The 14,492-nt window shown below is 42.6% G+C and overlaps 1 protein-coding gene across 1 annotated transcript in view; it reads left to right on the forward strand.

The window, feature by feature from the left end:
- HEPHL1 (hephaestin like 1) overlaps positions 1-14,492 on the forward strand; it is a 91,316-nt gene that overhangs the window by 54,673 nt on the left and 22,151 nt on the right. Inside the window, exons 11-13 of the mRNA XM_061158538.1 lie at positions 4,746-4,958; positions 7,387-7,600; positions 13,502-13,641. Coding sequence (XP_061014521.1) covers positions 4,746-4,958; positions 7,387-7,600; positions 13,502-13,641 — 567 coding nt within the window. The remainder of the gene's footprint in view (positions 1-4,745; positions 4,959-7,386; positions 7,601-13,501; positions 13,642-14,492) is intronic.

The raw sequence follows: 14,492 nt of genomic DNA on the forward strand, positions 1-14,492 counted from the left end.
TGGCGCTAATGGTAAAGAATCCACCTGCCAATGCAAGAGACATAAGGGACACAGAATTCCATCCCTGGGTTTGGAAGATCCCCGGAGGAGGGTAAAGCAACTCACTCGAGTATTCTTGCCTGGAGAATCCCATGGATAGAGGAGCCTGGAGGGCTACAGTCCGTAGGGTCACAAAGAGTTGGACACGACTGAAGTGAGTTAGTGTAGTAATCAAAATAGTTTGGCACTGGCACAAAACCAGACACAGATCAAAGGAACAGAATAGAGAGGCTAAAAATAAACTCATGTGATTCTGGTCAATTACTCTATGACAAAGGAGACAAGAATATAGAATGGAGAAAAGACAGTCTCTATAATAAGTGTTTCAGGGAAAACTGGACAACTGCATATAAAAGAATGAAATTAGAAGATTCTCTAACACTAGTATACAAAAATAAAATGAATTAAAGATCTAAATGTAAGACTGGATACTATGAAACTCCCAGAGAAAAACAGAGGCACAACACTCTTTGACATAAATCCCAGCAATAGTTTTTTGGATCTGTCTCCTAAAATAAAGAAAATAAAAGTAAAAATAAGTAAATGAGATCTAATTAAATTAAAAAGCTTGTGCACAGCAAAGGAAACCATCAACAAAATGAAAAGACAACCTACTGAATGGGAGAAAATGTTTGCAAATGATATGCCTGACAAGAGATTAATAGTCAACAAATATAAACAACTTGTGCAAGTCAAAATCAAAGAAACAAACAATGTGATTAAAAATGGGGCAGAAGAACTGAACAGACATTTTTCCAAAGAGGACATGCAGATGGCCAACCAACAGGCGCCTGAAAAGATGCTCAACAGCACTGCTACATCAGAGAGATGCAGATCGAAACCACAATGAGATTATCAGCTCACATCAGTCAGAATAGCTATCATCAAAAAGGACACAAACAGCAAATGCTAGAGAGGATGTGGAGAAAAGGGAACCCTTATTCACAATTGGTGGAAATGTAAATTGATGCAGCCATTGTGGAAAACAGTATGGCAGTGTCTCAAAAAAATAAAAACAGAACTACCATATAACCCAACAATTTCAGTTCTCCTGCCCCAAAACCACTAATTCAAAATGATGCATGCAGCCCAATGTTCATGTATATACACATATATATATATATATACATATATATATATATATACACACACACACACACATATATAAGGAATAAAACTCAGGCATAAAAAAAGGAATGAAATTCTGCCATTTGCAACAACATGGATGGAACTAGAGAATATTATGCTTAGTGAAATAAGTCAGACAGAGAAAGACAAATATTGTATGCTTTCACTTATATATGAAATCTAAAAAATAGAACAAATGAATATATACAACAACAACAACAAAAAAACAGATTCACAAGTATAGAGAACAAACTAATGGTTATCGGTGGGGAGAGGGAAGGGTGAAGGGGTAAGATAGGACTACGGGATTAAGAAAAAGATACTACTATGAATAAAATAAATAAGCTACAAGGGTATATTATACAACATACAGAAATATTGCCATTATTTTATATTAACTTTAAATGGAGTATAATCTATAAACATATTGAATCACCATGTTGTACACTTAAAACTAATATAATATTATAAATCAAATATGTTTCAATAAAAATTTCTTTCAATGCCTAAAGCAAACATGGCAATATAACAGACCTTGTTTTAGGATCAAGCATAGCATCTATTTATTGTTTTTAAAACATTATGAGAAAATAATGAAATAGCCTTCCCCTTCTCTCCCAAAGAAGTGCAAAAAAAAGTCTCTCTTTCTCCCATGGAAGTCCAAAAATGTTCAAGGTTCCAAGTGACTCAGAACACCAGCTCAGATTTCTGTGGTTTCAGATGCTCTGTTCCAACTGAATCCCTTCTTGGACCAATGGAAAACAAGGAATAATGCACTTTCAACATCATCTTCTACAAAAAAAATTTGTTACAACTGAAGACAAAATTTGTTCCCAACCTTTCTAATAGTCAATAAAAAGGTAAACTAAGCTATAAATTAGGAAACATAGCAATTCCTCAATGGAAAAGCTAGACTGCAAAAGGGATCTATATACAGAGAAGCCTATATATAGAAAACAGAAAACAACCTAATGGATCATGTCAAATCCAGTCCCTTCTTGGTTTGGCAATTTGAAATACATTTGTATATTTTAGACCTGCAGAATATGTCATGTTTAAGGCAAAATTCAAGGAAATTATGTATTTAGTTTAAGCTTCACATTCAGTTCAGTTCAGTCATGTCCAACTCTTTGCGACCCCATGAATCGCAGCACACCAGGCCTCCCTGTCCATCACCAACTCCCGGAGTTTACTCAAACTCATGCCCATCGAGTCGGTGATGCCACCCAGCCATCTCATCCTCTGTCGTCCCCTTCTCCTCCTGCCCCCAATCCCTCCCAGCATCAGGGGCTTTTCCAATGAGTCAACTTATTGCCTGAGGTGGCCAAAGTATTGGAGTTTCAGCTTCAGCTTCAGCATCAGTCCTTCCAATGAACACCCAGGACTGATCTGCTTTAGGATGGACTGGTTGGATCTCCTTGTAGGACAAGGGACTCTCAAGAGTCTTCTCCAACACCACGGTTCAAAAGCATCAATTCTTCAGCGCTCAGATTTCTTCACAGTCCAACTCTCACATCCATACATGACCACTGGAAAAAATAAAGCTTCACATTAATTACAAATTAAATTTTGTCTCCAGTCTTGCTTGCATGAGTAGGAGATAGTTGGCCACAATACCAAAGAGAAAATGCCTTACATGGCTACAATGTTTGCATTGCTCCTGTTATACAGTCTATGTTCCAATCTGCTTGTTAAATATATAAATGAATGAATGAATGTTCCAGAAAAAGAGGCTTTTCCAGAGGGGGTGAGGGCATGCCACACAGCTTTGTGGTATCTTAATTTCCTGACCTGGGCCTCCAGCAGTGAGAATGTGGAATCCTAACTACTGGATCACCAGGGAATTCTCAGGAAAGTGAAGTTCCAAGGCAACAGAGAATTCTCTACCAGCCAGCCAAGCACTAAATTGTTAGCACTACAATTTACAATGGGATGGGGAGGGAGGTGGGAGGGGGATTCGGAATGTACACCCTTGTACACCCGTGGCTGATTCATGTCAATGTATGGCAAAACCCACTGCAATATTGTAAAGTAATTAGTAATTAAAATACATAAATTTAAAAAATTACAATGATATCTATTTAACATTCAATGGGCAAGACAGTTTATTTGCAACAGCATGATCAAAGTTTTCTTCAGAAAGTGTGATATTCTTCTCAGCAGCTCCAGGGCTTCTTGGAATTTCTGCTAATAATTTCAGACATTTGAGTAAAATTACCAAACACCACTCATTCCGCAGATAAAGAAACAAAAGGTAATTTTATTTGACAACGAGATTCTAACAGGAGACCACTTATGTGTGTGGCGGACGGGCTGTAGAAGGAGTGGAGTGGGGGGTGTCTCTCTCCGGGACATCAAACCTGAGACACAATGAGGCGTACTCATTGAGTACACCCCTCAGTGTACTGTCATAGCGGTCATTCCCCAGAGGGGGCGCATGTAGCCACTGTCAGTGGATTGAGGTTGATGTCAAAGAGAAAAGCAATTTGCATTTCTGGAGGTACAAAGACTTTTCATATCTAAGTGACCATTATTCAAAGTCTTGTCAGTTATTTTACTGAAGTTGGAAAATCAAAATTATCATAAGGCAAAATTATTTATTCAAGGGCCAACCCCTTAAAACTCAGTGTCCCTTCCCCACTCCTCAAATCCCTCTTCCCTGACCAGACATGCAAATATAACATCAATCAATTGCAAGTCTTTCAAGTGATGCAAGATCCATAAAATCAGTGAAGGGATGTCTGATAACTTCTAGAATGAAATGTAAAACCATTGGCAAATGAGGATCTGACAGAATTAAATGAATAACTGAGGAAAAGACACTTAACAAGGGAGATGACAGGATAAGAACCTTAAAAGAAAATGACTTCCACATCAAGAGATTTAAAAAAAGACTTTTGGGAAATTCATGAAACCTTTAAAAAATATATTAATATTTAATATTTATATTAATTAATATAGTAATTATATAATATTATTATTAATATAGTAATATTCAATAATACAAATATTTAACACTTTAAATATTTTATATTTAAATATTATATATTAATTATATAATTATATATTTATTATATATAATTATATAATTACTTATATAATTAATATATTGATATTATATTTAATATTTCAAATATTTAATATTTAAATATTTTTAAATATTAAAATTTTTTCAAGGGTGATGCTCTTTATAATCTGCAAAACTAAAATGTGAAATGAAGGATATTATATAATGCTATCAAATAATTTTGTCAGAAAAAAAATTGCTTCAGAAAGCAACTTGTTTATTTCTTATTAATTCTTAGAATTCATGTCCTGTGTATACATTGTTAAATAGAACAGTTTCACTGTTTTAGTGTATTTTCATTATTCATTATTAAATTCAGTCTCCATTTAAATTTGATACACCATCTGACTTTTTCCCCGTACTCTTCATTCTCTGATAATAGGATCTTCTGTAAATTTTGAACTTGAACACCACTGCCCCATATGCACTGATAATCTTTCACTAAGGTGATGTGCTTTTAGCACATCTACAGAATAATAGTGGGCTCTGCTCTTCTTTTCCTTCCATTTAGCTATTAATGGCTACATGTATGGCAACCAGCCAGGCCTAACCATGTGCAAAAAGGATAGAGTCTCCTGGCATCTGATTGGAATGGGCACCGACACGGACATGCATGGAGTTTATTTTCAAGGGAACACCATCCACCTACGAGGGACTCACCGGGACTCCCTGGCCCTGTTTCCCCACGTCTCCACAACGGCATTCATGCAGCCAGACCGTGCAGGTAAACTTGGCAAGCCAGGTTGTAGATGTGAACTTGACTCCCTTCTCTAGATATCGATAGTGGTCTCTTGATGAGTCCAAACAGGGACTTGCCTATTGTCACTCTCTTGGGTGCCCAGCTAGCAAGCTGTGTTGCATCCGGAGTCCATGGAGAGCCCATTAAAGTGCCAGTACCCATCCCTTCTCTTAGAGATTAACAAGTCAGTTAGGTCACTGGGGTATTTTAATAAAAGATAAAGAGTAATATTTGGCAACATATGCTCTCTCATGGAAAATAAGAATAGTAAATGCTGTGGATATTCAACATGGTTCTCCAAACCAACTTTTTCATTGGTCTTAAAATGAAACCAATATGCTACTCAGGATAAGTACTTGCCTGCTCTGTCTCCTTTATGAATAGGTATTTATTTCTTTCCTTCACACTGGAACTGCATTTTAGATGCTACTCCTTGTCACTGGTTAAGAATTTGAGACTTGAGGGAAAAAAATTCAAAGAGAAAAGAAAATAAAGCTCTTCAAAGCTAGTCTTTTCTATTAACAAGTAGTAAATATGACTTATGTCACCACTTTACACGTTAAACATTTCTACCTGAGACAAATCTAAAATTTTAAGTCATCAAAGAAATATACATATGGACCCTGGGAGCCACCTAACCCCACCTCAACATTCACTTCTGGCCGCTGTGAGTGTAAATGCATCTTTTCTCCATGATTTTACATTCAGTTATCTGGTTGAGAGAGGAAAAGTCTCCATGACTTACCTACCAAATAAAATACATGGATTTTTAAAGAAAAAAAAGAAAAAAAGAGGCTTGAGCTTCAAAACTTTTGCCAAAGAACTGCCTCAGACTAGGAGCTCCATTAATCCTTGCCTTGTAAGCTTCTAGTATTCAACCTTTCTATATTAGTTGATTGATCAATTATGAATCACCCCAAGGGATGCCTTTGGAACAATTACTTTTTAAAAATTCACTCTTCAAGACCAAAGAGGGGACAAGAGGGAAACAGCCAAATAGTTTTAATCCATAGAAACAGCATTCAAAGCTAGGGAAGGCTGGAATAATTTTAGGGACATGGTTACTTACTCATGGGCCCTACAGGCTTCTAAAGAGCTACATGACAATGCTTTCCAGTTTATGTTTGGCAGTGAGCATAAATCAGTGACTGCTGAAAAGCTGAGTCATTTCACCTATTGCCGTCCCAATCCTCTAAGCTAAAAGGAGTACCCAAACATGGGTAGAGTAGCCTGTCAGCTGAAAGTCAAACATTTCCTCTTTGATCTTTTTTTTTTTTAAAACCACTTTATTGATGTATGACTGAAACACAAAAAGCTGTATATTTAATACATGTAAATTGATGAGTGTGGAAGTAGTACGCATCTGTGAAAATATCACCATAATCAAGGCTTTAAGCTCCTCTTTGTTCTTAGAAAAGAAAATTCCTCCTCTGTTGAGGGGATGGTGAGCACACAAATAGCAGGCTGCCTGGAGACCAGCACCCGCAGAGGAAGCTCTGGCCACCTCTGTTGTCAGAAGGGTCTTCTCTTTGTTTTTACAGAGGGTCACCATTTGTGCCTGGGCATGCTAGGGTACCCTATGAACCAGTGGTTTGGGCTCATCCTGAAGGGATAATTTGGCAATATTTAGACATGATAGATGCTATCTCTGTGTATTGTAGATAGTTAATGAGACCCACACTCTCATTCACCTCTGAGAACAGAGTCAACTAGAGAAGAAGATTTGTTGATCCAATAATTTCCCTGAATTAACATCTTCCAATAATTTGATTTTGTGTGATTTTATTGTGAATTTAATTAAAATATGTATATCTGATGCCAAGGCATCTAGAAAATTCAGCTTAAAAAATCATATAGTTCTCAGTCAGATATGATGGTTGCTATTTCTTTTTCCTTTTCATCTGGCATAATGTAGACCTACCACTGGAAATGAGACTCTCCTTTGCTTAATGAAAAAATACATTTAGCTTTAAGACTAATAGCTTATTTGTATATTGCACCTTATAGCTTATGAAAGCCTTTAGGGCAAAAGACATGACTTCAGAAGCATGACCTAATTTGAACTTTGTCTAGACAGGTAATTAGTTCCTTTTAAACTGGAGTGACTATCCTCTAATAGGTGTGTACAATAGGGGAGACCCAGAGAAACCATTTCTTGGCAGCAACTTTGCAAGTTTCTTTTTTATTTGTTTTTGGACATGACAGATGAATTTCAGATGGTATTTTTTCCCCATACGTAAATATATTTACAAGTAATTTATTCCTCTTAGGGTCTGATTTTTAAATGCTATAGAATGTTGATATCTTAAAAATTCACCTGACTGGTTATTTTGTAATAATTACGGAGGTTTGCTAGCAAACCAAAAGCAAACGCTCGAGCATTGCTCTGAACGCCAAGCCCTGTCTCTTCCAGGCGTCTTCAGGGTCTTTTGCTCCACCCTGCACCACTTGGCGAGAGGCATGCATCAGATATATGAGGTCAGCAGCTGCGGCAATAAGGACCCTCCTGAGCAGCCCTATGGGATGATAAGAACCTTTTACATCGCCGCTGAAGAGGTAGAATGGGATTATGCCCCTAACAAAAACTGGGAGTTCGAAAAGCAGCACTTGGACGCAGGAGGGGAAAGGTACCACAGGCCGACCGCCGCCGTCTCTGGGCTGGGTTAGCACACGTGCGTAGACGTTCGGCAAACGCCAAACGTAAAAGGGCCCCGGGTGTTGTCTGCCCAGTCCTGGCAGACAGACATGTCACCCAGGAACACGAAAGCCTAGGGAAGTCGCCGTCCCCCTCCGAGGGAGCCGTCTGAAGCCAGTCTGGTCCCCAGGAGGCTGGCGAGCGCGGGGCAGGTCAGCGCAGGGGCTCGCCTCCCGGGAATCCGGGGGAAGCGATGCAGCGAGAACCAGGGCCGCTGCGCAGAGCTGGGGGTCGGGGGTGGAGGGGTGGGCGCTGCAGATGGGCGGGGTGGGCAAAGGGGGGGCGCTGTAGATGGGCCGGGGTGGGGGGAGGGGCCGCCGGCAGTCACTGGCCGCGGGGACACCCGAGGGGCGGGGGAGGCGGAGAGCCCCGAGCTGGGGCAGGAAGGTCCCCTTGTTGACCTGGTCTCCAGAGCATCCGCGAGGCTGGCCCTTCTGTGAAGGCGCTGCTCGTGCCGAGCACCGAGGAATCCGCGGGCTCGAGGACCTTGAGCGCTGCTGAGCACGGGTGCTCTCCGACCCGGCCTTCAGGGCTGAACTGTCTGGGAGGGCAGGCCTGCAGGCCTCCTCCCCGGGGTTAGCACCTTCTGCCTGGGTGGCACCGCCCCATGTATGCAGGTGAGGACTGGTTCACTCAGTCACTGGCAGAGGTGGAGTTGGACACTGACATTTTTGAAGGACAAATCCGTGCTCTCATCACCATGCCATGCTGACGTTCATGCCCTGGTCCTCTTTGATATTTGTTATCACACCGACCTTGCCTTCTCTTCCCCAGCCCTCACGCGCCCTCATGCATCTTCTGTGGTTATGACCCCCACCAACTCCTCTACACCAGCTATTAGGAATCATAACCTGTTCTGTTTTTCTTACTCGGCCTGTTTTGAGGGTTCAGGCTCATGGAAAGAGTATAATGGTGCCACCTTGTGGATAAATGAAGAAACAAAATCACTCTTCAGTTTTAAAAGATTTGCCTCGAGGGTAGGCTGATTTAAAATTCATTCAAAGATTCACCAGGTTTCCCTGGTAGCTCAGCTGGTAAAGAGCCCACCTGCAATGCAAGCCACCCGGTTCAATCCCTGGGTCGGGAAGGTCCGCTGGAGAAGGGGTAGGCTGCCCACTCCAGTACTCTTGGGCTTCCTGGTGGCTCAGACAGTAAAGAATCCGCCTGCAATGTGGGAGACCTGGGTTTGATCCCTGGGTTGCAAACATCCCTTGGGAAGGGCTGCTGCTGCTAAGTCGCTTCAGTCCTGTCTGACTCTGTGCGACCCCATAGACGGCAGCCCACCAGGCTCCTCTGTCCACAGGATTCTCCAGGCAAGAACACTGGAGTAGGTTGCCTGGATGGGTAGCCCTTCTCAGGAAGAAGGAAATGGCAACCCACTCCAGTATTCTTGCCTGGAGAATCCTGTGGACAGAGGAGCCTGACAGGCTACAATCCATGGGGTCACAAAGAGTTGGACATGACTGAGTGACTCTCACTTCACTTCACTTCAATTATTCACCAACACGTTTTGTTAAACCAGACATGCCCCCTGCCAAGTAGTGCTGCTTATACAAGTTAAAAACGGATAATTCAGTATAAAGTGAAATGAACACTAATTTGGTCTTTTCTAAAATAATTATTTCATTAACAGGCTGCTATCTCTGAAGACATTCTTGTATAATAATTGTCACATGTACAGTCCTAGCCAATGAGTGTGTAAGAAATATGTCCTTCTTTTCTTAAAACTCAGTGTAATTTCTGTTTTCAGCCCCATCCCTCCAGGCTGACAGAAAGAGCTAGCTTTGATCTTCTGGGATTGTCTTTCAAGCTTCTTAGAGAGATAGAGGGTGGTGGGTGTGTCTGCACCCTGTCCCTGCCATTCTGGTCTTGCCCATAAATAAATGACAACAAAGTGAAATGACAGCATTTTCATCTATTAAAAATGCAACAGAAGAGCCACAACCACAGTCTTTTAGATCTAGATCTAGATCTAGATCACAGCACTAATATAGTAGACTGTATCCATACTTGGCTACAGAACACTTGAAATGTGGTAGTCCAAATTGAGATGAGCCGTAAGTATAAAACATACTCTGGATTTCATAGAATCAGTACGAACAAAAACATAAACTATATAACTAATAAATATTTTACAATTATCACATGATGAAATGATAAAATTTTGGTTGTGTTAGGTTAACTGAAATTGTTAAAATTGATTTCACCTGTTTAAAAAGCAGCAGCTCTGTAGGTAAAAATGCAGGACAGAGTTGCAGTGGCAGGTTGCCCCACTGGCAGTCTGTGGCACCCCTGTAGATCAGAGCCCAGGAGCAAATACCCTCCTACCCGTTACTCTGCATCTACCGTTTGACCCGAGGCCATATCTTAGGACACCTCTGGGTTCCAAACCACCCCTCAGTATGGGTTTCCCTGAAACATTTATTGTCCTGGTCGGCACAGACCCTCTGCCTCACCTTGGAACCTGGAAGTCTTTCCCTGTGGCTTCCTAAGAACATAGTGGGGAGAACTCAGGATCCCAGAAAGGCAACAGATGGGACCGTCAGCACAATGCCAGGGTCTGTGCAGTGAGAGGGAATTTGAAAACAGAGAGTAGGTTGCTATAGAGAATTCCCTCATAGCTCATCTGGTAAAGAGTCTGCCTGCAATGCAGGAGACCCTGGTTCGATCTCTGGGTGGGGAAGATCCACTGGGGAAGGGAAAGGCTACCCACTCCAGTATTCTGACCTGGAGAATTCCATGGACTGTATAGTCCATGGGGTCGCAAAGAGTTGGACACAACTGAGCTACTTTCACTTCACTTCCTAGCACTTTTGAACTTGTGGACTGATGCGCATGTAATTTAACTAACCTGGGATTTGAGGTGAGACTCAGCATCTATTGAGCACCACCCTTCATAAGCCAGGCCTTTTGCTGAGCATTTCCCATTCCATCAGCTTTGGCCCAGCACCCAGTGAGATGACGATACAGTAAGCACTCAGGTGGTTCTTAACAGGTGTCTGACACTGACACAGCTTTACAGGTCTCAACTTCTATGATCCTCACATCACTCCTGGGAGTTGGGTGAATTATTATCACCTCATTTTGCAGAGGAGGGAAGCTAGAAAACAGCACAGGTAGCTCAAGAGTCTGGGCTTATCACCACCACACATGCTACTAGGACTCCTGGAAAATAAAAGTAGAAGAAAATTTTCTTCCTTGGAAGGCACACGGTAGGGGGGGTAGAAGGTATACGTGCATTTGTAAAATACCTACTGTGTACTCGGGGATTGTGCAAACAGTGCCAAGAAGGTCCTTTCTGCACAGATTTCATGTTCCGGGAGGAAGACATTAGCGCAAACATGCTGAGTCATGCAGCCACTGTGGTAGGGGCAGAGGGCGGGTGGTCAGGGAAGGCTTCTGGGAGGAGGTGGTCTTTGAAGGGAGGGCCCGTTGAAGAGGTGGACAGTACAGGAAGGCAGCATGGGGAAGCTCTGCAGGTGTGGAGGGCGTTCGGGGTTCAAGAGAGGGAGTGTGCAGAATGGCGTGAGCATAGAGTGTGTGGGTAGCGATGATGGGAAACCAGGCTTGGGAGCTTGGCAGAGGCAAGTGGGGAAGTTTTGTTGTTGTTCAGCCACAAGGTCATGTCAGATTCATTGTGACCCCATGGACTGCAGCCCTCCAGACTCCTCTGTCCTCCACTGTCTCCCAGAGTTTGCTCAAATTCTTGTCCATTGAGTCGGTGATGCCACCTAACCATCTCATCCTCTGCTGCCTCCTTCCCCTTTTGCTTTCAGTCTTTCTCAGCATCAGGGTCTTTTCCAATGTGTCAGCTCTTCGCATCAGGGAAAGGGGTATGAGAGCTAAATTAAGGAGTCTGCCAGTGGGAAGCCATAAAAATCTTTTTGACAAGGACTGATGTATTCAAATGTGTAGTTTAGGATCTCTCTGCCTATGTAGACAGGAGAGGAAAGGGAGGAGAATCAGGAGCAGAGAACACCATGAGGAACAGTTTCAGTTAATACGGGTGAATCAACAGATGAAGTCGGTGACTTAGGTTATAGTGTGGGCAGTTTGACCAAGGAAAATGTGAGGCACAATATAGTTTGGAGATGAAGTTGATAGATTTGTTTCTGTCTTTTGTAGTGATCTAGGTTGGTACTAGATAAAACATAGAACCTCATTATTTGCAGGTTTCATATTTGCAAATTTGCCCACTTGCTGAAATTTATCTGTAACCCTCAAATCAATTCTTATGGTGCTTTTGTGGTCACTTGTAGAGCAGTGAAAAATTTGTGTCACCTGATGTTCACATTCCCAGCAGAGGTCAAACCAACAAGGCATCTCTGTTTCCTTGTTTTAGCTCTCCCAACTGTCCTTTTAGTCATCTATTTAGTGTCACTTTTTTCTTCCTTGTTCTTTTTGTTGGTGACTTAGCTGTTTAAAATGTCCCTCCCCACCCAGAGTAGGGCTGAAATGCTGTTTAGGATTCCTAAGCACTGGAAGGCTGTAATACACCTAACAGAGGAAAAGCAGGTTTTAGATAAGCTTCATCCAAGCATGAGTCAGTGTATTATCGGTCATGAGTTCAGTGTTTCTGGATCAGCAATATATATCACATGAGATGTCTTTAAACAGAAACACACATCTATCAAATTTATATATTGATCTGTTAATAAATATATTGTAACCAGAGATTTGAAGGAACCTAACCCTGTATTTCCCTTAGGAGCAATGGTTCAGTATTTGTGGTGACTCTCTAGAGCGCACTATTGTGAATAACAAGAATCAACATATTTATATTTGTATATAAGTATATGCAGAATACGGGGCTTCCCTGGTGGCCCAGCGGGAAAAAATCCACCTGCAATTCAGGAGCCATAGGAAGCACGGGTTCGATCCCTGGGTTGGAAGATCCCCTGGAGGAGGGCATGGCAACCCACTCCAGTATTCTTGCTTGGAGAATCCCATGGACAGAGGAGCCTGGTGAGTTACAGTCCATAGGGTCACAGAGTCCGAGCTGACTGAAGAGACTTTGCATGCACGCATATGCGCAATACACAACCCAGACTTTCTTGAGATCTTTACAGTGGAAAAACATAGCAAGGTACAGAAAAACCTATGAAATCTGAAGGAATGCAAGATGGTGGGGTGTGCGCAAGTGCATGGGTGAGCATGTGTGTGAGGTTGGTTGGTCCCAGGAACAGAATGTAACCTCCAAGTGCCTTTAGGAGTCTCTGACTAAGTTTGGCCCTATGCAGCACCCAGCAGGGTTTTTTCTTTCTTTCTTTTTTTTTAATTGAGACTAATTGCTTTACAATGTTGTGTTGGTTTCTGCCACACAACATGAATCAGCTGTAAGTATGCATATATTGCCTCCCTCTCGAGTCTCCCTCACCGCTCTGTCCCCATCATTGGTCCCTCCAGGCCATCACAGAGCATCAAGCTGAACCCCCAGTGTTACAGAGCAGCCAGCTGGCTCTCTATTTTACACATGGTGGTGTGTATGTATGTCAGTGATACTCTCTCAATTCATCCCACCCTCTCCCTCCCCAACTGCATCCACAGGTCTGTTCTCTGTGTCCCGCCCCGGCTCTAGAGCAGTGGTTCCCAAGAGTGGAATGTAGGCCGATGCTGGCCTGCCACATCTAAAGCCCCAGAGATGCTTTCAAATGCAGATTCCTGGCCCCACTTCTGCAAAGCCTGATGTAAAGGGCCAGCTCCCTAGGGAGATCCTGATCATAGCCAGGTTTGGGAAGCACTGCTCCAGGGCCCGCACCTCCAAATCATGCAGAAGCACTCAAGGTTTCTCTACCCTCCAACAACTTTAATTCTTGTTGCTTCTGATTTGCAGACACGGAGATATATTCATGAACCACACTGAAAACTGGATTGGCTCTCAGTACAAGAAAGCGGTTTACAGGGAATACACCAATGGAGAATTTGTGGAGCTCAAAGCTCGACCGCCGCAAGAGGAGCATTTGGCACTCCTGGGTATGGCACAGATCACAGCCGTGCACTGCCAGCGCGCACACACACACATACACACACACACCTGGTTAGACATCTGCCCAAGAAGGAATGGAAGGAACAGAGTAGCCTGACTGCATTCATCCCAGGGAGACAGCTTTCTGCTCTCCCATCATCAGGGAGCGTGCTGTGTGCTCAGCTCGCACAAACAGCAGCATAAGAAGACCAGCAGATGACACACAAACAGGAATCCCTGCCATCCAGGCAGTCTAACCAGCACCTGCTGCCACAAAGGTCCTTGGCCGCCTGCCCCTCTGCTGAGCCAGAAAACTTTCACCCGAAACACCGATGCCTCAGAACCGCAGGCAGAGCATTTACATAGCTTCTCCAAGGTTATCAGTCATCCATGGCCAGTGCCTTAACAACACACCATGAAAATCATTCTGACAAAAGAGGAACCTTTTACTCGAGAAGCAGTGCTGGGGGTCCTGACTTCCTGGCCTTCTCAGAACTGACTCCATCTGTCTGACACCCTGGGCTGCCCAAGAGATTGCATAAGTTCTTTCTGCTAACCTTCCCTACTTGTCACCTGAATGTCACCCCATCGTGAAGATGAGATCTTAAAGCAGAGGGCTAATCTAGATGACTTTGCCGTTTTTAAATCGACAAGGCAACTTATATAACTACTAAGGCTTTAATATGTTTCTTATTATCAAAATAATGTACCACACGATTATTTGCTTCATAAATTATTAACCACCCCATCCATCTTCACCATCTGCTAACATCAGCTCCCACGCTTGTTTTTCATACCAATGAGTCATCTGCCATGGGAACATTCCTTCTTTTGAGTCTCCGAGTCAGAGAACAGATCT

The sequence above is a fragment of the Dama dama genome, chromosome 2 (genome assembly GCF_033118175.1).
Source record: "Dama dama isolate Ldn47 chromosome 2, ASM3311817v1, whole genome shotgun sequence".
NCBI classification, from domain to species: domain Eukaryota; kingdom Metazoa; phylum Chordata; class Mammalia; order Artiodactyla; family Cervidae; genus Dama; species Dama dama.